General features: G+C 45.8%; 1 protein-coding gene across 7 annotated transcripts in view; it reads left to right on the top strand.

The window, feature by feature from the left end:
• FERMT2 (FERM domain containing kindlin 2) overlaps positions 1-25485 on the top strand; it is a 126259-nt gene that overhangs the window by 9120 nt on the left and 91654 nt on the right. For all 7 annotated transcript variants that reach the window (XM_077324072.1, XM_077324066.1, XM_077324067.1 and 4 more), the window contains one exon: positions 20539-20772. In XM_077324072.1, coding sequence (XP_077180187.1) covers positions 20539-20772 — 234 coding nt within the window. The remainder of the gene's footprint in view (positions 1-20538; positions 20773-25485) is intronic.

Here is a 25485-nt window from a genome sequence, read left to right as displayed (position 1 = left end):
CTGTGTCAAACCTTCCTTTCAGCTCTCCTATTTTGTTTCTCGGGTTTTAGTACATTTTTGTCCTGCCCTTCTCAGCTCTGCCATGGGTTAGGTTGAAAGAGTGTAGCTTTCCTAAGGTCACCCAGCAATCTTCATGGGGCAAGGGTGGTTTGAACCTGGCTGTCCCAAAATTTAGTCCAGCCTTCTTCAACCTTTCGACTGTAGAGGACATATTTTTCAGGCTTTGAGGAACCCTCGAAATAAGATGCAGAAGCCAGTCAGCCAATCAACAGATTGTTAACCGTTTCCATTGTGGAGAAAGAGACGAGGCCTGTATGCCAACAAGGGAAGTGTGCTCCATTGACGTCCAGTGATCTGAATTTCTGGGAAAGGCTGCATAACCCCTGGGGGGCTCTTCTGTAACCCTAGGGTTCACTGACTTAGTCCAGTGCTTTAATCATTACATGAACCTGGGTGTTTTGAATGCTGTCAAGTTACTTTTGACTGATGGTGACCCTAGGAATTCATGACTTCCAAAGTGTCATAAGGACAGCAGATCTATGTAAGCTGATGGCTCCCCAACGGGGAAAAAGAAAAACGATAATAATAAAACCACAATAATATTTATTTCTAACCTGCCCCTTTCCTGAAGTCTCAAAGCAGGTAACAACAACTGTAAAAACAATTATAAAATAACAGCAATCAATATTTTAAAACATTCTATATCCAAGTTAGTTAAAACCAAACTCTGATTTCTCAGTGGGAGCAGTTCTGTTGTCAAATGCTGAAGATTTGGCTGATGTTTCAAGCAGGGTGACCAGAATTTCAGTGACTTTCTGGCCTCCTGTAGGCCTGATGGAACTGTGCCCAGTCCCACCAGGCCCGGATCTCTCCAGGGAGAGCGTTCTACCAGACCGGGGCCGGGGCTGAAAAGACCCTGGCCGAGGTGAGCTTAATGCATTGAGGCCAGGGATCTTGAGTAGGCTTTTTTGGCTCGATCTCAAACTTAAAATATGTGGGCAGAGTCCATAGCGCAGCGCAGAGTTTGACCAAAGAGTCTGTTGAGGAGCTTCAGGTTGAGTCAGAAGTTTTCAGCTGGCCGGGGTTTACTCTGTTAAATCTTGCCTTATCAAGGCTGCCCTCTTATCTTGTGACCACGTGCCTGCTGATATGTGGCAATGTTTGTGCTGCCTCATTGTTCCTCTGTCCCTCGCCTTCCTTTCTGTGATGTGCCTGCAGTTAACTAAAGCAAAGCATGAACTGTTGTCTCTAATCTGTGAGTCCCCGTTCCCTCGTGATCCCTGGCCTTCCCGCTTGACCCTAGCTTATCTTCGTCAGATAAGTATGCCCATGTCCTGTTAACAATACTCGGTGGGCTTCTTGGCCTGCATCATAGCCTCATAGACAACCCTGCCTGCGACAAGTAACCAAGCCATTCGATTCAGCGGTGTGATGAGCCTACTGCCCATTATGTTGGCTGGTAGACTAGCTAGCACCCTGACCTGAATGGCCCAGGCTAGACCAACCTTAGAGGTTAAGCAGAGTCAGGTCTGATTAGTCCTTGGATATGAGGCCACCAAGGAGGTCCAGTGGTGGCTACAGTGCTGTTCTCACAGAGCAGTTTCTCTCTGAGCTCTCTCAGCCCCCCCTCCCTCACAGAGTGTCTGTTGTGGGGAGAGGAAAGGAAGGTGATTGGAAGCCGCTTTGAGACTCCTTCAGGCAGTGAACAGAGGTCTCAAATCCAATACTTCTTCTTCAAGCCACCATTGCTAATCTCTTGCCCTGACCTTGCTGGCTCCCCTCAGATTGCAGAAAATGAGTTGTTTTTTTTGTCTCCTCCTTTCTGCTCCCCGAAGGAGTGTCAAAGAAGCTTACAATCACCTTCCCATTGTCTCCTCACTACCGACATCCTATGTGGTAGGTGCAGCTGAGAGAGCTCTGGGAGATCTGTGACTTTCTCAAGGTCACCCAGCAGACTGCGTGTGGAAGAGGAGTGGGGAATCAAACCCGGTTCTCCAGATTAGAGGCCGCCGCTCTTAACCTCTACACCACACTGGCTAAGCAGAGTCAGCCCTGGTTCCTATATGGATGGGAGACCACCGGGGAAACCCAGAGTCTCTGCATGGAGCCTGACAGTGGCAAACCATCCCTGAACATCTCTTGACTTGAAAGCCCTACCAGGGGCTTGCCAGAAATCAGCTTCAACTTAGCAGCCGCCACCCCCAGCTAGATTTTAGCACTTCAGTGCAAGCAAAACAAACAAACCCAGAAGGCTGTTAAATTGGATTTTAAAGAATGGATCGGCCACAGAGGGCACTGACACTCCGGCTTAGGCCGATGCTAATAGAGTTGTGGGCTGCTGAAGGAAGACCGTGAGCTGCCCGGTGGGGCTTCCCCCGGCAGTGCAGAGCATGGGAACACAGAGACTTGGCAGAGTGCATCCTTCCGGGGGAGGCACATTTATTTAACAATAACACACAACTTCCTGCTGTTTTTTTAAAAAGGCCGAAATTGATATAGTCAATCTGATTCGTTCTTTCCGTAATGATATATCTGAGGCTGCTTAGTGGAGTAGTGCAAACAAAGCACTCCTATCTGCTCCCCAGCACACTTCTGAGGCTGAGTATTGGAAATTTTTAAGCAGAGGCTGGGTAGCCATCTGACAGAGAGGCTGATTCTGTGAAGGTTCAAGGGGGTGGCAGGTGACAGTGGATGAGCGAGAGGGTTGGGAGTGTCCTGCATAGTGCAGGGGGTTGGACTAGATGACCCAGGAGGTCCCTTCCAACTCTAGGATTCTAAATTCCGTCTAAACCTCCGGAAGAAGTTCCTGACAGTGAGAGCGGTTTCTCAGTGGAACAAGCTTCCTCAGGAAGTGGTGGGTTCTCTGTCTTTGGGGATTTTTAAAGAGAAGCTGGATAGCCAGGAGGTCCCTTCCAACTCAAATACCTGACTTGTTTCCTTGCTGTGTGCAGAAGTCTTCATTGGTTCGGGGGACTTTTCTTTTTTTCAAAAGAGCCACTCTGTGCTCCACTAAGACTTATGGCACTCATGTAGTAAGGAAGGAAAGGTCGATATAAATACTTGCTTTGAAAGGAAGTGTGCATTTTCGTGAAGGACTCTTTAAGTTTGGCAAGGCTTTGTGAATAAGGAAAACCAGTTTTAATAAAATGTTTGTGCTTGTGTTATGAAAGGAATGGCCGAGGGTACTCAAGTTGTCGGAAAGCGTCTTGTTCAGCTTCTACGAATGATAAGGGAAAAAATACCACTGATTCTCGCGGAATGACTAATATAGACTTAGGGTGTCCCTGAGCTTGTGTGTCTAATTTGCTCAGCTATAGGATGGGATCCGGTGGAGACAGGAAGCAGTTTGACGGCTCTGTGCCAGGTCAAATTTAACTGCTTCGGGCAGGATAAAAACTTGCTTGGAATCCCAGACATGTATTTTGGGGGACAGAGCATCTCATGAGAAGAATCATTAATGAAATGAGTTAAGTATGTAGTCAAGGGGCTACGTTTGCGCATGCCACTAAGTTGTCCAGGATGGTGGAAACCAGGGAGGACTCTGAGGCGCTCCAGAGGGGGATCTGTTGAGGTTGGATGAATGGACATCATTGTGTCAAATGAGGTTCAGAGTGGACATGTGCAAAGTGGCACACCCTGGAGCCAAAAAACCCTTGAAGGGGTGTACATAAATGGCCTGAAGAAGAGGAGATTGCTCTCTAAGTATTTGAAAGGTCGTCAGAGGAGAGCCTCTTGTGGTGCAGAAAGGTAAGGCAGCAGACATGCAGTCTGAAAGCTCTGCCCATGAGGCTGGGAGTTCGATCCCAGAAGCCGGTTCAGTGTTGACTCAGCCTTCCATCCTTCCAAGGTCGGTAAAATGAGTACCCAGCTTGCTGCTGGGGGGTAAACGGTAATGACTGGGGAAGGCACTGGCAAACCACCCCGTATTGAGTCTGCCAAGAAAACGCTAGAGGGCGTCACCCTAAGGGTCAGACATGACCTGGTGCTTGCACAGGGGAGACCTTTACCTTTACCTTTTACAGAGGAGAGCAGGGAAAGGATCCCGTTGGAAGCAGAGGAGAGAATCTGCAGACAAGGGTTTAAACCAGTGGTCCCCAACCTTTTTATCGCCGGGGACCGGTCAACGCTTGACAATTTTACTGAGGTCGGGGGTGGGGTAGTCTTTTGCTGACGGAACCTGCCACCTTCCCACTCTGGGATTCTGCTGCTAAGTCATCAAGTGGCTTTTGCAAGTTCTTTGCTGCTTTTCAGCTTCCGTTTCCCATCCACAATATGTGAGTTGCAGGCCTCTCCTTTGAATGTGTGTGAATTGCTTCAAACATTGGAGGTACTCTATAAAAATTCAAAGTAGTTATTAGAAGTACCCTAGGACAGTAGTTCCCAACCCCCAGTCCGGGGACCAGGACTGGTCCGTAGATCTGTTGGTACCGGGCCGTGGCTCCTCCTTGTCCTCCTCCCCAGCTGCTGCCTCGGGGGCTGCCCTGCCACTCTGCCGCCGGCTCACCTTTGGTGCTCTCCAGCAGCCGCCATGGCTGGGGCTCCCCCTCAGCATGGCACTGCACAGTTGCTGCTGGCAGCAGCCCCCAGTGGGCGGCAGGAAATCAGGGACACCGGTGAGAAAGCAAGTGGAGCAGGGGCTCAGGCGGTGGCGACGTCCCTCAGCAAAAGACTACCCCCCCCCCGGGCCTCGGTAAAATTGTCAACCGTTGACCAGTCCCCGGTGATAAAAAGGTTGGGGACCACTGCTCTAGGAGATCTTCCATGGAGGTTTCCCATAACTTTGCATGATGTATACCATATTTCTCCAAAAATAAGAGAGTGTCTTATATTTATTTTTCCTCAAGGAGACACACTATGGCTGATTTTCAGGAGGTGTCTTATTGGAATTTAGAAGTCGATGCCATCAACAAAGGTGTTTGTGTGGGGTGAGGCAGACCTCTGGTTGGTGCTGGGGGAGAGAGACCCACAGTGCTGAGTAAAACGGCAGCCACAGCTTGACTTCTATGGCGTAGCTTGTGCAAATGCTTAGAAATCCTGCTACGGCTTATTTTTATGGGTATGTCCTATTTTCGGGGAAACACGGTACTAGTATTCTGCATTAGGCTGCATTTGGCTGCAGGAGTCTTGCCAAAACAAGAAGTAAATATTAGTGAGAGTATACACACATGCATATGGCTTCTGTAAAATTAAGACCAGTAAATACTGGAGTGAGCCTCCTTACCCAATGAGCTGCTTCAGTTTTTGAAGATGTATTTGTGGTGACCCACTGCCAGTTCTGCCCCACATTTTGCATAAACATTGAGTGCAGTAGCATTAACTCGCAGAATCAGCCTCTCCGTCAGATGGCTCTCCAGCTTCTCTTTAAAGATCTCCAAAGACGGAGAACCCACCACCTCCCGAGAAAGCCTGTTCCACTGAGAAACCGCTCTGACTGTGAGGAACTTCTTCCAGATGTTTAGACGGAATTAAGAATAATAGAATGATAGAATCGGAAGGGTCCTCCAGGGTAATCTAGTCTAACCCCTGCACTATGCACGACACTCCCAACCCTCTCGCTCATCCACTGTCACCTGCTCACCCCCTTGAACCTTCACAGAATCAGCCTCTCTGCCAGATGGCTCTCCAGCTTCTGTTTAAAAATTTCCAAAGTTGGATTACCCACCACCTCCCGAGGAAGCCTGTTCCATTGAGAAACCGCTCTAAGTGTCAGGAAATTCTCCTGGAGGTTTAGACGGAATTTAGAATCCTAGAGTTGGAAGGGACCTCCTGGGTCATCTAGTCCAACCCCCTGCACTATGCAGGACACCCACAACCCTCTTGCTCATCCACTGTCACCTGCCACCCCCTTGAGCCTTCACAGAATCAGCCTCTCTGTCAGATGGCTCTCCATCCTCTGTTTAAAAATCTCCAAAGTTGGATTACCCTCCACCTCCCGAGGAAGCCTGTTCCATTGCGAAACCACTCTAACTGTCAGGAACTTCTTCTAGATGTTTAGATGGAATTTAGAATCATAGAGTTGGAAGGGGCCTCCTGGGTCATCTAGTCCAACCCCCTGCATTATGCAGGACACTCACAACCCTATCACTCATCCATTGCAACCTGCCACCCCCTTGAAGCTTCACAGAATCATGTGGAACCTTATCAAAGCTTTACTGAAATCCAGATTTAGATTGCGTGAAGGAAAAAAGTCCCTTCTGCAACGGTCAACCACCTCCATTCATCTCTTGCCTGGAAAAATATAGAGTCAGCTGCAACTTGAAGGCAATTTCCACCTCCATTTAGATGGGGACTGAGCATTCTTGGAAGTAACTAATAGGAGAAAAAGACCGTGTCAGGTTCTTTTATTTGGACGGAGGCTTAACTTCCACAGACAGACCTTTCTGGCTAAATGAAGAGGCCGGCAATGCAATGCTGTTTATAGAACTGAAAGGGAAGATCCATACAGAGAGCTTCTATTGTAAACATACATTTGGTATCCCAAGTTCTTTCTCAACAACAATGCGACAAACAGGATGGACAAAAGACAACTTCGATAATCTGCCTTTTTTAGAGCTGGAGATTGAAGCCATTTCCTTTGAAAGGTCAGTTTTGTGGATGTCAGCTGGATTTCAAAACGTGGGTGCCTTGAGCCAATGCTTCATGCAACTAATCTGTGCAACTGTCACAAGCTTCAGGACAGGTTTACTTGTAAGGTGCCTGGACATTTAACATTGTCAAGATACACTATGTACTCTGGGTCTTGTTAAATACCAATATATTGGTTTTTCTTGCAGAAGGGATGTTTATCTCTGCTCTGATCTCACTTGGAGTCCTGTGTTCAGCTTTGGGCACCCCAGTTGAAGAGGGATGTAGACAAACTGGAGCGTGTCCAGAGGAGGGCAACAAAGATGGTATGGGTTTGGAGACCAAGATGTATGAAGAAAGGTTGGGGGAGCTTGGTCTTTTTAGCCTGGAGGGGAGAGGACTGAGAGTGGATCGGATAGCCATCTTCAAGGATTTGAAAGGGCGCTATATCGAGGATGGAGCAGAGTTGTTCTCTCTCACCCCGTTGAAAGGGACCAGAAATAATGGGATTGTTCTCTCTCACCCTGTTGAAAGGGACCAGAAATAATGGGACGAAGTTAATGCAAAAGAAATTCCGTCTAAACCTCCGGAAGAAGTTCCTGACAGACAGCGGTTCCTCAGCGGAATAGGCTTCCTCAGGAGGTGGCGGATTCTCCATCTTTGGTGGAGATTTTTAAACAGAGGTTGGAGAGCCATCTGACGGAGAGTCCCTTCCAACTCTATGATTCTGTGATACTAAACATGGTTTATTAACAATGAAACAGAAATTGTCCAGAGGTTTCCGGAAACAGCAAGCCTGGACTTCCCTGGCGGTCTCCCATCGAATGACAAACCAGGGCCAGCTCTGCTGAGCTTCCAACATCTGGTGTAGCTTGAGGCATCTAGGTCACAACACCATGTAAATACACTCACCTTAAGTCCTACTTTTTAAGTTTGTTCAGGGTAGCTTCTGGAGGAAGATGCTCAGTTAGGCTGTTCAGTAACTCTCTGAGTCCAGAGCCGATCCAACACAGCATATCCTCGGGGGATATAGAACTGCTTGAGGCCGACCGATCAGTGGGAAGGAGCTACCACATCCCCCCTTCAGTGGAGTTTTGGCTTCTAAGAACTGTCAAATGGGGGTGAATTGTCACATGGGAAGAGATATCCCACACTGTTCAAATGACTGCTTTTATCTGCCAAGGGGAAGGAGTTCTGGGGAGAAGAATCAGTATTTTTGAAACGTGTGGGTTAAAGTGTATTTGGCCTTTTTTGTTTATCCTCAAAAGGAACTGTAATTGCTTACGCTGCCTGTTCCTAGACATATAATTTGCTTTTATAGCTACTGCTGTTGTAGTCACTGGGACGGTATACTGCTTAGATGTTAGATTTGGCAAGAAACTTTGGTTGCTTGACCTTTTGTGATTGAGGATTCTGTGTGAGCATTCTCTAGTTTTTTTTCCCATGGAAGAGCAAATGTACTTGAATCATGTATATTTGGGATGTATTGCTAAGGGCTTGGGTGAGCATGTGCCTGTTGTAAATGCATGTATCTTTGGAACAGGTATATTAACTCAGGGTTTCTGTGTCTTGGGCTTCCTTCGTTGCAAAGAGTTGCTCTCCAGAAGGGTTTTTATTTACTGAGAAGCTCCATGTGAGCTAGAGGTTGGGGAGGCAATGCTTCTGGAGCAAGGCATGCCCCCAAAATTTCCCCACATCTCCCTCACTTTATCAGCCAAAATAGACATGGGTTAATTCAGGAAAGAGCTGTTTAGAGTAGATGCCAGATTAAAGGGCAACACTTAGAACATAGAACACTTAGGGACGTAGGCCTGGCCTCGACCCGGGCCAGGGCCTTTTCGGTCCTGGCCCCAACCTGGTGGAATGAGCTCCCGGAAGAGCTAAGGGCCCTGCTGGAGTTACCAGCTTCCCGCAGGGCCTGCAAGACGGAGCTCTTCCGCCAGGCATACGGTTGAGGCAGGGGCAGAGTCCCGGGGGAGGGGTTTTCCAACTGGTTCCCAAATTCATCTCGGGCCCAGCTCTCATTACATTAGATTAGATCTAGTGCCCCACCCTGAACAAGAAGGGATTACGAGAGATTATGGTCGCCATTGTGATTGTTATTTTAATGGGGATTTTATTGGGGTTTTATTGTTTTAGAATTTTATGCGTAAACCGCCGCGAGGCTACGGCAAGCGGCGGTATAGAAATCAAAGAAGAAGGGGACGACAGAGAACGAGGCGGCTGGATGGAGTCACTGAAGCAGTCGGTGCAAACTTAAATGGAATCCGGGGAATGGGAGAGGACAGGAAGGCCTGGAGGATCATTGTCCGTGGGGTCGCGATGGGTCGGACACGACTTCGCACCTAACAACAACAAGTGTTGACCTTGTTGTTCTGTTTGTTACAATAAGCTGCATCATCCCCAATTACGACTCTAATGCCTCCATACCAATCAGCAGCCCCTTGAAAGAATATAATCTCCTCTTTGGAAAATGTAAACACACAAATCTGTTTTTGTCATGAAATCTGAGGAGAAGCCGCAAGTCCGACCCGATAGCAAGCCAGGCCTGCAGTGAAGTCGATGACTCTGTGTGCTGAACATCAGTACATTTCCTCCCGAGGAAATGAAATACACGCTTAGGCACTCAAGCTATTCGACTGGCAGGATTTGTCCCCAAGCACGGCTTCCAGCGACTGACTCACTCTTGGGAAGAGAAATATGCTTCCTTTTCTGTGCAGTACTTTCAGCGAACTGGGTTTTTCCTATACAAGGTTGCTTTTAAATAATACTGGCCTGACGAGCCTTTTTGCTTCTAGATTTCGGGAGGGAGGCTAGCTTTGAGACGAGTACTGATGCAGGGGTAGTCAAACTGCGGCCCTCCAGATGTCCACGGACTACAATTCCCATGAGCCCCTGCCAGCGGCAGAAGGAATGGTGGAGAAGGAAGGGGGAGGGGGAGATGGCGGAGGTGGGGAGATGGCGGGGGGGTGAGGAGCAGGAAGAGTAAGTTGGTGACCCATGGAAATGGGTGAGAATTCCCCTCCCACCAGCTTTGCAGTTAAATGCCTGTTAGGTTTCTGTGATCCTAAGCAAAATATTTTACTCTCTCCAAGATGTAAGGGAGGGAGAGGAAATTTAGCCTGAGCCATTATTCTTTTAGCTCCCTCCCCTCCCCTCCCCCTCTCCGTCCACTTGTATTTCTTGAATGCTGCACAACTTTTGCTCAGCAAAGAAGGTGCCGCGTCACAGCAGAGCATGCCATCCTTCAATCACGTGGTGAAAATCCTGTCTTGTGGTGGCACCTGCTGCCAAAGCGATGTTAAGAAAAAAATGCACAGCCGATCAGAAGCTTTGCTGAGAAAAAAAGACCCAAGAAGGGTGTTGGTGATAATCTTTTGCCCCCCCCCCCCCAGCCGTGGAAACGAGAGTGCAAATATTTACTTTTTCCTTCACCTTTTTCATTGTCAGAGTTTTATCAGTCAAGCTTGCTTTAAAGTTTCAGTATGAACTTGAACTAACATAAGCAGCGGTTGGCAAAACTTTAGATTTAGTGCTTTGATTTGTTTGCTTGTGTGTTCGTTTTTGCAGGTGTCTGTTCATGGCTGTCATTCTTGATTTCAGCATAATAGTAACCTGAAACCGAACAGAGAAGCGTAAAGAATATTCCCCCAACAAGGGAGCAGAGTTCTCATGAGCCAACTTTTTCTGCTCTCAGTTCACTTAGATCTGGCTGTGTATTCTTCCCAGTGGCTTGTCTTGCTAGTTTGAGATTAGCTGCTAGTTTAGAACAGGAGAATTGTGTCGTTTCCTTGAAACAAAGACAGACGACTGAGATTGGGAGCAGATTGGCTCCCGAAGATTGCAGCTGTCTGTTAGCCAGTTCTCAAATTCTGGCTTGTCATACCACACACAGGAAGTAGCTGGTTTATAATTTAGACCCAGCCCAAATCAGTAGCTTCCTTTTAGGGACAACCCAAGTTACGGCCTCTTCCCTAAAACATTGCATGGTTCTAAAGACGTACCATTAAAAACTGAACTAAGGTGCTCTTTAATTTTCTCATTTACAGTAAATTGGGGGTATTGGAAATAAACGGGAGTCTTGTGGCATTTTGCATCCTAAACAGAGTTATATCTTTCGAAGCCCACAGTATTTGTGTAGGGTAGCACTTTTTTCATTCTGGTGTAAGGTTTTGTGGATTAACTCAAGCGGACTTCATCAAAGCCCTGACCCTGAGGGCCCAGGCTAGCCCAATCTCACCAGTTTGGGGATCTATCAAAATGAACTGCAGCAATTTTTTAGAGGCTGTCAGTTCCCAGGATCAGTTGTGTGTCTCTGTTTCAAGGAAGATGAGCAGCCCTGGTGAGTTGCACGGATAAGAGATCACCAGGGAAGCCAGGGTTGCTATGCAGAGGCAGGCAGCTGGAGGCTCCCTCTGTTCACCTCCTTTCTGGAAAACTCAGCTCTCCAGGGAACTATTTGGTGAGCAGAATTGTTTTGCCTCGGAGAGATGGACCAGAACCAATGGGATGAAATTAATTCAAAAGAAATTCCATCTAAACATCCGGAAGAAGTTCTTGACAGAGCAGTTTCTCAGTGGAGCAGGCTTCCTCGGGAGGTGGTGGGTTCTCCATCTTTGGAGATTTTTAAGCAGAGGCTGGAGAGCCATCTGACGGAGAGGCTGATTCTGTGAAGGTTCAAAGGGGTGGCAGGTTACAGTGGATGAGCGAGAGGGTTGGGAGTGTCCTGCATAGCGCAGGGGGTCGGACAAGATGGGGTTGGAATGGGCTGCCTACGGAGGTGGAGAGCTCCCCCTCACTGGCAGTCTACAAGCAGTGGCTGGACTGGTTGCTTAAGGCTGATCCTGCATTGAGCAGGGGGTGGGACTAGATGGCCTGGATGGCCCCTTCCCACACTAGTTGTCTATGAGCCTTCACTAGGCATATTTGTAAGGGTACATCGTCTAGGATCGAGTCACTGAAGAAGTCAGTGCAAACTTAAATGGACTTCGAGAATTGGTAGAGGACAGGAAGGTCTGGAGGATCATTGTCCATGGGGTCGCGATGGGTCAGACACAACTTCGCACCTAACAGCAAATCATCTTGGCCTCATCCATTTGTGATTTCCCAGTACAGTGTGTTGTCACGCATATGTCAGTGTTGCCCTTCTGTTCTTGATGTAGGACAAATAGGTCAGTTCCCAAGCTGAAGAACAAATGAACACACACTTAAAAATAAAAATGGCAATATTCAGAAACAAATGAGGGAATATTTCAGTCTCCCAGTCTCTCCTAAACTGCTGATTTAGAAGTCTCTCTTTCCAGGGGAAAAAGATAATATGAAAAGGAAGCTCTTAACAAGGATTTAGAAGTCAGCTACCTTATCAGAACAAGGAATACTGGCTTATGTTTTAATTTTACGTGGTTAATGTCGCATCCTCTATTTCCTGCATTTTATTTCCCATTGACCTTTTTTCATTACCTTTGTGTGTGTGTGTGCGTGTGGTGATGATCTGCTACATGCTCCCAGCAAAGCAGATTTCAGTTCATTGAACCTTGCACTAGAATAAGAGTGCTTTGGTCTTCATGGTGCCATGGGATGCCGCTTTTGATTTCAGTGTATGAGCCCATTGGATGTCCCTTCAGATAATTATTGCAACCATGGAGTATATTGGAGAATCTACAGTCTTCCTGAGAAGCCCATTTAAAAGGAGACAAAAGTATTGATGTCGCAGTGTTTAATTCATTTATTATTTGAAATCGAGTGCTTTTACTAAATAATGTTGTCTGCCTGTGGGTTTGCTTGGGAAGATAAACAGGGCTGCCGACAGAATCTTGTGGGTCTAGTACACCAGGGGTAGTCAACCTGTGGTCCTCCAGATGTTCATGGACTACAATTCCCATGAGCTTCTGCCAGCATTTGCTGACAGGGGCTCATGGGAATTGTAGTCCATGAACATCTGGAGGGTCACAGGTTGACTAGCCCTGTAGTACACTGTCTATGTCTCCCTTTGGGGTAACTTGAAAGCTATTCCGAGTCCACACTGGTTATACTAGTATCCATCTATACATCTGAGTGCAGATTATCTGTCTATCCTAAGATATGGGGATCAATATTGAAGAGAAATTATAACTGGTTTACGTGGTTTCCCCTTAACTAAGTGGAGAGAACCCATGGTATTGTGGATTGAAGGATTTCTGGCCAGAGCTGTAGATGATTGCACAATAGTTAAGACTTGGTGTAGTCCAATGATATACTTACGTTTTGTTCTAGCCAGGCAGGTGGTAATGTTGTAGCCTTCTAAATCCACAGAAGTCAATATGCTTGCAAGTCAAAAGCTCTTGCTAGGGCACTGGTTCTCAACCTCCCTAATGCCGCGACCCTTTAATTCAGTTCCTCCTGTTGTGGTGACCCCCAACCATAAAATTATGCAAGGGTTCTTTCACAGAAATTAAACTAAAACTGACAAATGGCGTGAAGATCATGATTGTATAGAAATTGTTTTTTTTTACGGGGTTTCCCAGTTCAGTTCTGCCTCTTGTCCCACCAATCTCGTTCTTTTCCGCTGCTCCAGATAGACGAACGCTCTATTGCTATTTAAATTGTGATTTTATTATTCTTAATAATTTTAAGTGCATTCAACATTTCACCTTGTATCGTTATATCCCAGCGTTCACTGTGGTGGTCGAAATTACTGTAAATAAAGTGTTCAATGCTTGGAAGGGAATACTTGGACTCAAACTTGGTTTTGGGGCTTCACACCAACACGGCTACTCACCTGAATCTATCTTCATGGAAGGCACCACAGTAATAACCACCGTCAAGTATTTTAAAAGCTGTTATGTAGAGGATGGAGCAGAGTTGTTCTCTCTTGCCCTGGAGGGATGGACCAGAACTAATAGGATGAAATTAACGCAAAAGAAATTCCGTCTAAACATCCGGAAATTTTAAAGCAAGGGCTGGATAGCCATCTGACAGAGAGGCTGATTCTGTGAAGGCTTAAGGGGGTGGCAGGTTACAGTGGATGAGCAATAGAGTTGTGAGTGTCTTGCATAGGGGATTGGACTAGATGACCCAGGTGGTCCCTTCCACCTCTATGATTCTATGATTCTAAATTCCGTCTCAACATCCGGAACAAGTCCCTGACAGTTAGAGCGGTTCCTCAGGAACAGGCTTCCACAGGAGGTGGTGGCTTCTCCACCTTTGGACATTTTTAAACAGAGGCTAGATAGCCATCTGAAGGAGAGGGTGATTCTGTGAAGGCTTAAGGGGGTGAACAGGTTACAGTGGATGAGCGATAGGGTTGAGAGTGTCCTGCATAGTGCAGAGGGCTGGACTAGATGACCCAGGAGGTCCCTTCCAAGTCCATAATTCTATGATCTCTTCAGGTCTTGAAAGCTAAAGCTACAGTTGGCCTTGGTTAGTATTTGGATGGGAGGCCACCAAAGAAATCCAGTGTTGCAATGCTGAGGCCGGCAATGGCCAACCACCTCTAGAGTCCCTTGCCTTTGAAACCCCAAGGATGCCATGGTAAGTCAGCTGGAACATACATCCAAGACTGAAACAGCTGGAGATCCTGGTAATGCAGAATGCTTTGGCTTTCAGTGCCAAAGCTCCCCCCTCCCCCCCATTTTTCAGAGTACGGCCAATTTGGACCGGAGTTCATTGTAATGATTTGACAGTTTCTCTGAGAGCAGCCAGGTCTCCTCGCAAGCTGCATGCTTTTCTATATTTGGTTTTGTTTAATTTGATGGTGTAATGCTATTGAGATTCATGGCTGCTGCTCCTGCTTTCTGGCCAGTGTCGTTTACTTTTGACCGAGAAGAATCCAAGTTTAATCTCTATTTGTTAGGAAAATGATGCCGGTGCATGGATGACTTTCTAAATTCAATTACAGTTCTCCTTTTTTGTCTTTCTTTGGATAGGACTTTTCTGTTTCAGCAATTTAATGAGAGCATGAAGTAGATTTTTCAAACCTTTATTTGAATGTGTCTTGTTTGTCAGCCCAGTCTTAAAACTTCAAATTATTTGCTGAGATGAAGTTTTTGCCGTGGCAGCTAAAGCAGTTTTCCATGCTTGGCCAGTAAGGCAGAGTCCTTCTACCTCTCACACTGTAATTCTAGTTTCCAGCCAGAAGGGCGTCTTTCTCCCCTTAGCGGAGGACATCTTGCTGGGTGATTTTTCCAGCACGTGCTCAGGGAGGCAGGAACGAAAATCATTTTCTGTCTCCTGCTGTGCGTGTCACCCATCTCTGTCTGCTTCCAGTCACTTTGTCCTGCCTCTTCAGCCTTTCTCAGTATTTTTACTGTTGAGAAACCCCTGGAATATTCTTCAGGCTTAGAGAAACCCCAGAAGTGGCACGATTGTGCACAATATGGGTGGGTAGCATAGTTATGTACATGCCCACCCCTGGTCCCTCCCCTTCCCACCCCCTCCAGGCCCATCATAGGTCATTTTAGGAGGGGGGCTGTTGATGTCACCATACATGGTCATATCACCCAATAAATATTTACCAAATTTTGAAAATATATTAAAAATAGTTACCTCCCACCTGTTCAGGAAACCCAAAACTCTGGTTGAGAAACCCTGGCTTAGACAGTGGACTATCTAAACTCGTTGCTATTTTTCTTCGGTTTTTCCTCCATCTATTCTCCTACTGACTATTTTTTCAACCCTTTTCTAAACCTGGGCTGCAGGGGACAGCAAGAGAAAGATGTAAACCAGGAGTAGTCAACCTGTGGTCCTCCAGATGTTCGTGGACTACAATTCCCAGGAGCCCCTGCCAGCAAATGCTGGCAGGGGCTCCTGGGAATTGTAGTCCACGAACATCTGGAGGACCACAGGTTGACTACCCCTGATGTAAACCACCCTGAGTCTCAGGGGAGGGTGGTATATAAATGTGACAAAACAAATAAATCCTGTGGAGCTGACTTTTTTTTTTATGGAGCAATCCCACCAATTGATGCTCTCATGGCCGATGATGGGCAGGAGGTTGGCTTCGTATCTGATGCCAACCTGGAAGCCCCTGTTGCAATGGCCGAGCTGCAAGAGGCAATTATTCATATTGTCTTGGATTGCGCCAGCAAATAAACACAAAGAGAAAGCCGAACCATCCAAGCATACCAGAAAAGGGGAGTGAAGAAGAGAGGGAGAAGGAGGCTCAGGCATTCTCCTGTACTGAAATCAAAAGCGGCATCTCATGGCACCTTAAAGACCAAAGCACTCTTATTCTAGCATGAGGTTCAATGCACTGACGTCTGCTTTGCTGGGAGCATGTAGCAGATCATCACTACACACTACACACACACACAAACACACACAAGGTAATGAAGAAAGGTCAATGGGCAATAAAATGCAGGAAATAGAAGATGCAACATTAACTATGTAAAATTAAAACATAAGCCAATCTTCCTTGTTCTGATAAGGTAGCTGACTTCTAAATCGTTAAGAGCTTCCTTTTCATATTATCTTTTTTCCCTGGAAAGAGAGACTTATAAATCAGCAGTTTTATTCCCCGGGAGACTGAAATATTCCTTCATTTGTTTCAGAACATTGCCATTTTTATTTTTAAGTGTGTGTTCATTTGTTCTTCATCTTGGGAACTGACCCATTTGTCCTACATCAAGAACGGTAGGGCAACGCTGACACATGCGTGACAACACAGTATACTGGGAGATGACAAATGGATGAGGCCAAGATGTTTTGATGTTGTTGTTGTTAGGTGCTAAATTGTGTCCGACCCATCACGACCCCATGGACAATGATCCTCCAGGCCTTCCTGTCCTCTACCATTCCCTGGAGTCCATTTAAGTTTGCACCGGCTGCTTCAGTGACTCCATCCAGCCACCTCATTCTCTGTCGTCCCCTTCTTCTTTTGCCCTCAATCGCAGCATTAGGCTCTTCTCTAGGGAGTCCTTCCTTCTCATGAGGTGGCCAAAGTATTTGAGTTTCATTAGTATTGTGTTAGCAACACTTATACAAGAAAATCCTCATTTTTGCCAAATGTCTCTGTCAGATCCCCATAAAGTTATCCCTCCTATCCTCCCCCATACAAGATGAGTAGATGAGCGATAGGGATGTGAGTATCCTGCATAGTGCAGGGGGTTGGACTAGATGACCCATGAGGTTCCTTCCAACTCTCTGAGTGTGGGGGGGAGGTAATTTGGAAGGCCACTCTAGATGGCTTTACTAAAGTGGCCAGGAAGAGAGCTAGTTCTCTCAGGGAACTGTATGGATGCAGATCATAGGAGGAGGGAGAGTTTCTCAGAGATGAGGAAGAAGAAATTCTGGTACCAGAACCTTAAGGGAGGGGATTACCAATTCATGCTGGCTAAATTGGTGGCTGACCTACCTGAAACAGGCTCCCTTACCTGAAGAGATAAAACCAGAATCTAAAAGAATCTGTGGCCCAAAAGGGCATCAGGAATTCCTCCCTAGAACTGGGGCTGTGTAAAAACAGTTCCCACTACCAGAATTCTTTGAAAAAACAGATAAGAGCTGATTGGCAGAAGCCACTTATAAATAAACAGCAAATTAAAAACTTCCCCTCCCTCATTAAAAAATTATATACCCTCCAGGATTAGCCTGAAGAGACACTTCATGTGCCTCTCATAGATGCTTACAAACTGAGGGCCTCTTATCTGAAGATTGAGAGGGTAATCTAAGGGATGCTATGGGAAAGAAAGCAGAAACCTCACTAAGAAGAGATAGATTCAAGTGGTTTGCAGTGTTGGTCTGAAGTAGCCCAACAAAAATAGAGTCCAGCAGCACCTTTAAGACCAACAAAGATTTATTCAAGGTGTGACGAAGAGTGCTTGCACGCGAAAGCTCATGCCTTGAATAAATCTTTATTGGTCTTAAAGGTGCTCCTGGACTCTGATTTTTGTTCTCCTTAAGAAGAGTACATGTAGATGCCACACTAAACAATTATTTTTTCTTCCAGAGCAATAGCCTCAACCACGGGGGCAATCCAAGTTGTATGGTTAAAAGCGTGGCGAGCTGACTACCATTCGAAATCAATATAAATAATAAATAAATAATAAATAAATTAGTCGCAACTTACCTTTGAGGGGAATCAGCTCTTTGGGGAGTCATTGGGAAAGATATTAGTCAAAACCAGGGTTGAAAAGACGGTGCTGCCCAGATATAAAAGATAGTAGGCATTAAAGTTGCCTTTAATGGTGTTTATTATAAAAGATAGTAGGCAACCCTTTCAGGGTTATTCTTTTCATACCCAGATCACCCAGGTTTCAATCAGTTGGAAGAAGGTGGATCTGGGGGTCCTCCAGAGCAGGGCTTAGGAGAAGTAGCTTATAAGTTTCAAAGAGGAAATATGGCCAGGAACGAAAGACCTGACAGACACCAAAAGCCATGACTCTTTAGTTGCATGCCGGAATTCACCTCGTTGCCACCAGAGTGCTTCCTGATCTCGCCAACATGAAAAAACCCAAAGAAACCTCTGAGAACTTTTCAGGCAGTAGAGCATTTCTTTTAGAAAAATTTATTAAAGGAGCCCAAATGTTTAAAAACCATAAAAGAATAGCTATTTGGCACACATAAAACATCTGATAATGCCAAATAATTTTTGACCTTGACCTATTAATCAAATAGAACTTCATCAGAGGTCGAATTCTTCAATATCCAGGGGAGGAATAAGAAATTTGCTGGCTGAAGATTCTGCTATTATAAACACCTTACAGGACCAGAACTAGCCAGAACAGACTGAATAAGTTTTTTTCACCCCACCCCCTATTGAAAATTGTAAAAAACTTGTTGAATGTATCTGTGTGCATTTGTACAGTTGACGTCTGATGAAACGTGTTAGGTCAAGATCAAAAAATTATTTGGCATTATTGGTGGACACACTTAGATGTTTTATGTGTGCCAAATAGTTATACCTAATCTTTTTTGTTCTCGCCTGTATTTCAGGTTGGGTTTTTGTTTCCCTTTTTGTTACTCTACCAGATAACAGCCATAGAACAAGTCTTGGATTCAGAAAGAGTGCAGAGTATACTCCATTTCAGGGGTAGTCTGCGGCCTTCCAGATGTCCACGGACTATAATTCCCATGAGCCCCTACCCTGCTCCATTTATTTCACAGTGCACAAGAGAAACTGTGACTGGTGAGCCATCCTGGATCTAAAATTTATCAGTAAATTCATTTGGCTTCAGCACTTCAGGATGGAACCTAAGATCAATCACAGAGGCTTTTCATGACATTATTGGAACTGACCAAGGCCTACTTCCACATTCCATTTTTTCCAAAATGTCGACAATAACTCAGATTCTGTTTCAAGGCAAGGCATTACCCGTTTTGAGTCCTGCCTTTTGGATTATCGATGGCTCCATGAGTGTTCACAGAAATCTTGGTCAACCCTGTGAGGTGTCGGGGAATATACCCACATTCGTAACTCGATGACATTCAGATCAGGTGATGCTCCCATCAGCAATCAGTTGTGGACACTCGGAAGACCATCTTTTGTTTTGAGGAGTTTGGATTTCTGCTAAATGTAGACAAGAGCTCTCTTACCCCAATCTGGGGATTATAATAGACACCACTTAGAGTCTTTTTCTTACACCAGAAAAGATAAAAAAGACCAAGTAAAAATACTTAAAAATTAACTCCCACTCATTCAGGAAACTCTTCCAGGGCCATCAAGAAACCCCAGGGTTTCACAAAAACCTGTTTGAGGAAGCCTGGTTTAGTGCCTTGACAGTACACGTCTGATTGTGTGAACTGTTTTAGCACAAGAGGAAACAGCACATGCCTGTATCCCGGTCACTGTTATGGTCTTTGAAGCTATTTTACTACAGTTTTTACTTTGTCTTTTTGTAACACATTCTACATTTTTCCCCAGTCTCTCTGTTAGCTGTCGTTCTAACAACAAGTCTGCATGTTTTATCTCCATGCAATAATAAGTGAATCTTGAAACAGGAACCTAATGCATAAGATAAAGTTTTTGATGAGGTTAAAAAAAATCTTTCCTCTTACACATCCCTCACACGGCTGTTTCCTTTTTGCACAGCTGATGAGGTCTGATCCAACATAGGGCACGTACTCCTGGGGTTGATATAGGCACCGGCAAACATAATATCTATACCATCTGTCATATGAATAGAGCTGGACAAATTATGCATGTAGATAATGGCTTCTGAGGAGAAGCGTGATCTTTGCTTCAGAGTACTGCTTCCTGGCCTGCGGGCTGGATCAGTATCAGGGGAAGCCTTTGATCCGTACGATAGGGACAGAGCAGACATAGAAATAAATGTCTGAACAGATAATAATCCTCATGACAAAATGTAGATACTGTAGATACGGCATATTTATGTCACACTTCCTTAAGGCACATGATTCTTCCCCCCTTCCCCTTTCCTTGTTGTTTAATTATTTACTTTAAATATTTATTCAATCCATTACCTTTACTGGCATAAAAGCGCAGGGGTAAGATGGGTCGTAGCAATAAAGTTGTAACAATAAGATGGGTCATAAAATATTTATTAGCTGCCTTCCTCCCTTGGAGAGGGCAGCTTACAATGTAAATATCTCCATAACAGGCTTATTTATTTATATTTATTTTTAAATTTATATACCGCTGCTCTCGGACAGGTCTCGCAGCAGTTTACATGATAAAATATTAAAATACTATGAACCCTATAATTTACCCAATTGGACAGTACAACAATAACAACAGGCAGCCGTGGACATCCTCAGTAGTCAATTCTAACCCCATCTTGTTCTGACTGGGGCCGACTTTTGAGAGTTGGGCTAGCTAGGGAGATGCATTCCTGGCCTTTGCAAGAAATCAAACTTACTTGCAACCTGAGATGAATTCTCAAAACAGGAGTCATGGGTGCCATTAGACCAGGGGCCTACAGACCTAGCGACTGATGACTGTGTTTCTAAGCCCAAAGAAATGCTTTGTGGTCTCCCTGTCGGCCTCGCTGCAATAATTAGATTTGTTGTTTCATCTACGGTTTCCTCTCTTTGCTCTCCTAGATGTCAAAAAAGATTGGTCTGACCATGCCTTGTGGTGGGAAAGGAAGAAAACCTGGCTCCTTAAAACCCACTGGACCCTGGACAAATACGGGATACAGGCGGATGCCAAGCTGCAGTTCACTCCCCAGCACAAACTGCTCCGGCTCCAGCTCCCAAACATGAAGTACGTGAAGGTGAAAGTCAACTTCTCGGACCGAGTCTTCAAAGCGGTTTCTGACATCTGCAAAACCTTCAGTGAGTATCTGCGACCGAAGTTGATAAGCGCCGCTTCTTAATGCGACAAGCAATCTGCTCCTGCAGCTCTGGGCCCCTATCTGGTAATGTGGCCCCACGGCAGAAGCCGGCAGAGATGTTTTAATCAGTCTTCCTTTGACTTGGCTGATTAATTTGCTGTGACCTAGGCTTCAGGCGGTCCCCCGGCAACAGGAAGAGTGGATTGCTTTCTGCTTGGTGGAAATATGCATGCTGAACATTACTGAAATGAAAGGCGTGGAGCAGCTTTGCCTGCAATAATTCGTTAGCCTTTTTCCCAGGCTTGTAATTCGTGTTAGCCTTTGGCTGTCTCAATGTGAAGTCTGTCATGATGGTCTGTCTGAGGAAGAGTGCCTGCACTCGAAAGCTCACGCCTTGAATAAATCTTTGTTGGTCTTAAAGGTGCCACTGGGCTCTGATTTTGTTCTGTTGCCTGCAGTTCAGGATACAGATCTCAGATTTAATTGCTGCTCATGTTATAAAAGGTACTCTTGGTTTCCTGCAAGCAGAGATTTCCCTGTGAGGTTTCCGGCAAAAGGGGTGAACCGTTGAAGATCCTAGACTGATCTCTTCCTTATGTATTCAGCACAGAGTCCCTCTCAGCTCTGCTGGCACAAATCTGATGGGGAAAGACATTAACAGGTGGTCAGACATGTGGCGGATTGAGTTACAGTGATTGGAAATCATGCTTGTTGGAAATGTATTCTGGAGAGTTGGTGGGAGAAATGCAGGTTCAGTGATCTCATTGGGTAAAGGAGCTCTTTTGTTTCCATTCTTTGTGTGTTTTTGGCGTCCCACCAGATCTTAGTGACAGATACTTCCATGGAATTTTGTAATGGTTCTTGTATAGGTACGTAGCGCAGGGTGGTAAGGCAGCCGACATGCAGTCTGAAGCTCTGACCACGAGGCTGGGAGTTCGATCCCAGCAGCTGGCTCAAGGTTGACTCAGCCTTCCATCCTTCCGAGGTCGGTAAAATGAGTACCCAGCTTGCTGGGGGGTAAACGGTAATGATTGAGGAAGGGAATGGCAAACTGCCCTGTATTGAGTCTGCCATGAAAACGCTAGAGGGCGTCACCCCAAGGGTCAGTCACGACTCGGTGCTTGCACAGGGGATACCTTTACCTTATAGGTATGGAAGCTGCTGGGCTACCAAGTGAAAGGCCAGAGCAGCCTTTTTCAACATTTTTACAATTGCGAAATCCCTGAAACATTCGTCAGACTTTGAGAAACCGCGGAAGTGGCCCGATTATTCTGTGGCAAGAAAAATCTTTGCAGCCCATCAGTTCTCGGTAAAACTGGCTTTTCTCATTCCTTAAAGAAGCAACCTGTGGTTGTAAGTGTGAGTTATAAGAATGGTAAAACTTCCAGGTCTTTCTACAGCAGTGGTTCTACAGGATATTGCAGTATTCAGCAAAACAACCTGCTCAATTCTCTTTCTTATAATTGCTAGCGTCAGTATTGGAACTGATGTCTTTTGGCCTATTCGAAAAGGAAACCAAATGTTGGAATGTCCCGCCGGTATCTGCCACTTGAACTTTGCCGCGAGAAATCTATCTTAGCTTTTAAAATATAACCGGATTACTCTTGGCTGACCTATTTCTGTCAATATGCAGTGCACTGCTATTGGTAAACTATCATGGCATGGCAACGCTCTTGTCCAACGGCTTCCTGATTTAAAACCACTATCCCCCTTCCCTAATAATACGGACAACATTGAAAGATAATACTCTGGTTTATATTAGATACCATCTGTCTGCATCCTGAAGCCAAAGAAAGGAGAGCAAAGCCACATTGCGTTGCATTACAATGTCTAGTTACAAAAATAACATTCTGTTCTGAGTTCATTCTAAAGGCAGAACTCATGGGTAATTGGTCCAAAATGCACTCCGTTCTACATTCTGGTGTATCCTCAAAGGGAGGGAGTTTATAGTAGAGTGAGGGCACAGTCTGATACACAGGTGTGGTGACATTGTCAAGAGATTGTACAGGGTCATATGTGAGGGGATGGTCTCTGAGGGATTGATTATCTATCTGTCTACCCGTCTATCCATCTACCTGTTTATCCGTCTACCCGTTCCCCACCCACCCATCCATCCATCCATCCATCCATCCATCCATCCATCCATCCATCCATCCATCCATCCATCCATCCATCCATCCATCCATCCATCCTGCGGTGGTTGACAACAAATCCAAAATCCAATTATTAAAACTAGTACCAAAGACATAAAACATTAAAACAACATAAGAATTCTCCCACCCCGACCCATACCATCCCCCTGGCTGCCCACACACCAGTAAAAGAAGATGCTACCGAGTTGGGGATCCTGGGGAACACTGGAGGAATGCCCAAGATGACCTGTCTATCCATAGTCTACCTTCTCTCTCAGTTAAAATTATGTGGCCGGGGGCATCTTTATGACCAACACAGTTTTATTCAAGGTATAACCTTTGCCAGTTTGGTGTAGTGGTTAGGAGTGCGGACTTATAATCTGGCATGCCGAGTTCGATTCTGCGCTCCCCCACATGCAACCAGCTGGGTGACCTTGGGCTAGTCACAGCACTGATAAAACTGTTCTGACCGGGCAGTGATATCAGGACTCTCTCAGCCTCACCGACCCCACAGGGTGTCTGTTGTTGGGAGAGGAATGGGAAGGCGACTGTAAGCCGCTTTGAGCCTCCTTCGGGTAGGGAAAAGCGGAATATAAGAACCAACTCTTCTTCTTATTATTATTTCTTCAGAAGATACAGTCATCGGAAGATAGACAGGAAAGCTTATACCCAGAATAAGACGGTTGGTTTTAAAGGTGCCACTGGACTCAAACTTTATTTCTTAATTAGATTAGATTGTCCACTGCTCCTGGAGCGGCTAGTTTACGAGCTAAAAACAGTAAAACATACTAAAGTAGGAATATAAACATAAGCTTTCTCAAAACAGGAATATAACCCCATTTTATCTCAGACTAACCCCTGTAAGATTTCCAGCCCGATTTCACAGACCTGGTCTCGATCCCCATGCCTCAGGGATCCCCATGCCTCAGGGATCCCCATGCCTCAGGGATCCCCATGCCTCAATCCCCATGCCTCAGTTAAAGATGGTTGGAGGAGGAACCCCATAGAACTGGCCAATCCTGGGCTCAACCAAAAGCCTGGTGGAAGAGCTTCGTCTTGCAAGCCCTGTGGGACTGTGATAGCTCCGACAGGGCCCTTAGCTTTTCAGGGTGCTAATTCCGCAGAGGTGGAGGCATATTGGAAAAGGCCTAGGCTCAGGCTGATACTCAACAGAACAACCTAAAAGGTGGAAGGGCTGCCTGACAACTGAAGTGGATGTGTAGTGAGCTCCTCCTCATTGGCTGTCTTCAAGCAGCGGCTGGACAGATCCTTCTCCTGGATGCTTGAGGCTGATACTGCACTGAGCATGGGGTGGACTAGATGGCCTGCATGGCCCCTTCCCACTCTAGGATTCTGTGAGTCTAGTTCAGCAGTGGAAGGGGCTGCCTAAGGAGGTGGGGAGCTCCCCCTCACTGGCCGTCTTCAAGCAGCGGCTGGACAGATCCTTCTCCTGGATGCTTGAGGCTGGTCCTGCACTGAGCAGGGGGTGGGACTGGATGGCCTCCATGGCCCCTTCCCACTCTAGGATTCTAGGAGTCTAGTTCAGCCGTGGAAGGGGCTGCCTAAGGAGGTGGGGAGCTCCCCCTCACTGGCAGCCTTCAAGCCAGGGCTGGACAGATCCTTATCCTGAATGCATTGAGCAGAGGGGTGGGACTAGATGGTCTGGATAGCCCCTTCCAACTCTGTGATTATAAAGAAACATATGATAGGAGACCATCTGAGAAACTTCCATGTGGAACCAGCCTAACATAATTTCCCACAACCTCTTTGCCCTGTTCTCACCCCCTCATGGGATAGGGCCCCTCTTCCACAAGAGTGGAACTTAAACAAAACCTTTTAACCCCGATGTGTTCTCTCTTTTTTTTCAGGTGGGAGTATTTGTAGTGCAATGTCCTGTGTGCAGTATTCCCCTTTGCTGAAGCAGGGAAGGCAAAACAAAGAACTTCCTTCCCTTGCATCAAATTTCTTACAACTCTGTTACATGGTGAATCATACCATTATCCAGAAACCAAGGGGGTTTCTTAAGAGTGTCTCATTCTCCTCTTGTGGTTCGATGTGTTTCCTGTCCCCCACTGTTAGAACAAAGTTCCATGTTCATCCACACACACTTATGTCTTACTCTGAATATTTGCTGAGTAGAATTAAGATATCGATCTCAAAAAGTACACTATAGGAAGTGCCACTGCAATTTAGGAACATTTTTGAGCTGTGTAGTAAATATTTACTGGTTATGTAAACATCTCTTCCTCTGCTTAATACCCTATAAGTAGATGTTTTTAGGGTGGTGAGCTATGTTGAACAAACTACTTTCTGAGGCTTAGGTTTGCATGCGGTTGAACTTTATACAGCTTTCTCATCCTTTCCCATGCCTATCTGTCAGGTTCGTAACAGTGGTTTTTGTGCCCTTAAATCCTTCTTGAGAGAGGGAAAATATTAGACTGTTCATGGCTTGGACACTCTCCTTTGCCACCAAGCCTCTTGTTTGCCCTTTGATTTTTACCCTGAAATCAACTTCTTAGCCTACTGCTTGTGAAAGAACCAAGCCAGGGATTTCTTTTGTGGTTTGGGGCACAAGATACCTA

Source organism: Paroedura picta, chromosome 2 (genome assembly GCF_049243985.1).
Source record: "Paroedura picta isolate Pp20150507F chromosome 2, Ppicta_v3.0, whole genome shotgun sequence".
In the NCBI taxonomy this organism is placed as follows: domain Eukaryota; kingdom Metazoa; phylum Chordata; class Lepidosauria; order Squamata; family Gekkonidae; genus Paroedura; species Paroedura picta.
The sequence above is the reverse complement of the archived record's forward strand: the minus strand, read 5'-3'. Positions and strand labels throughout refer to the sequence as shown.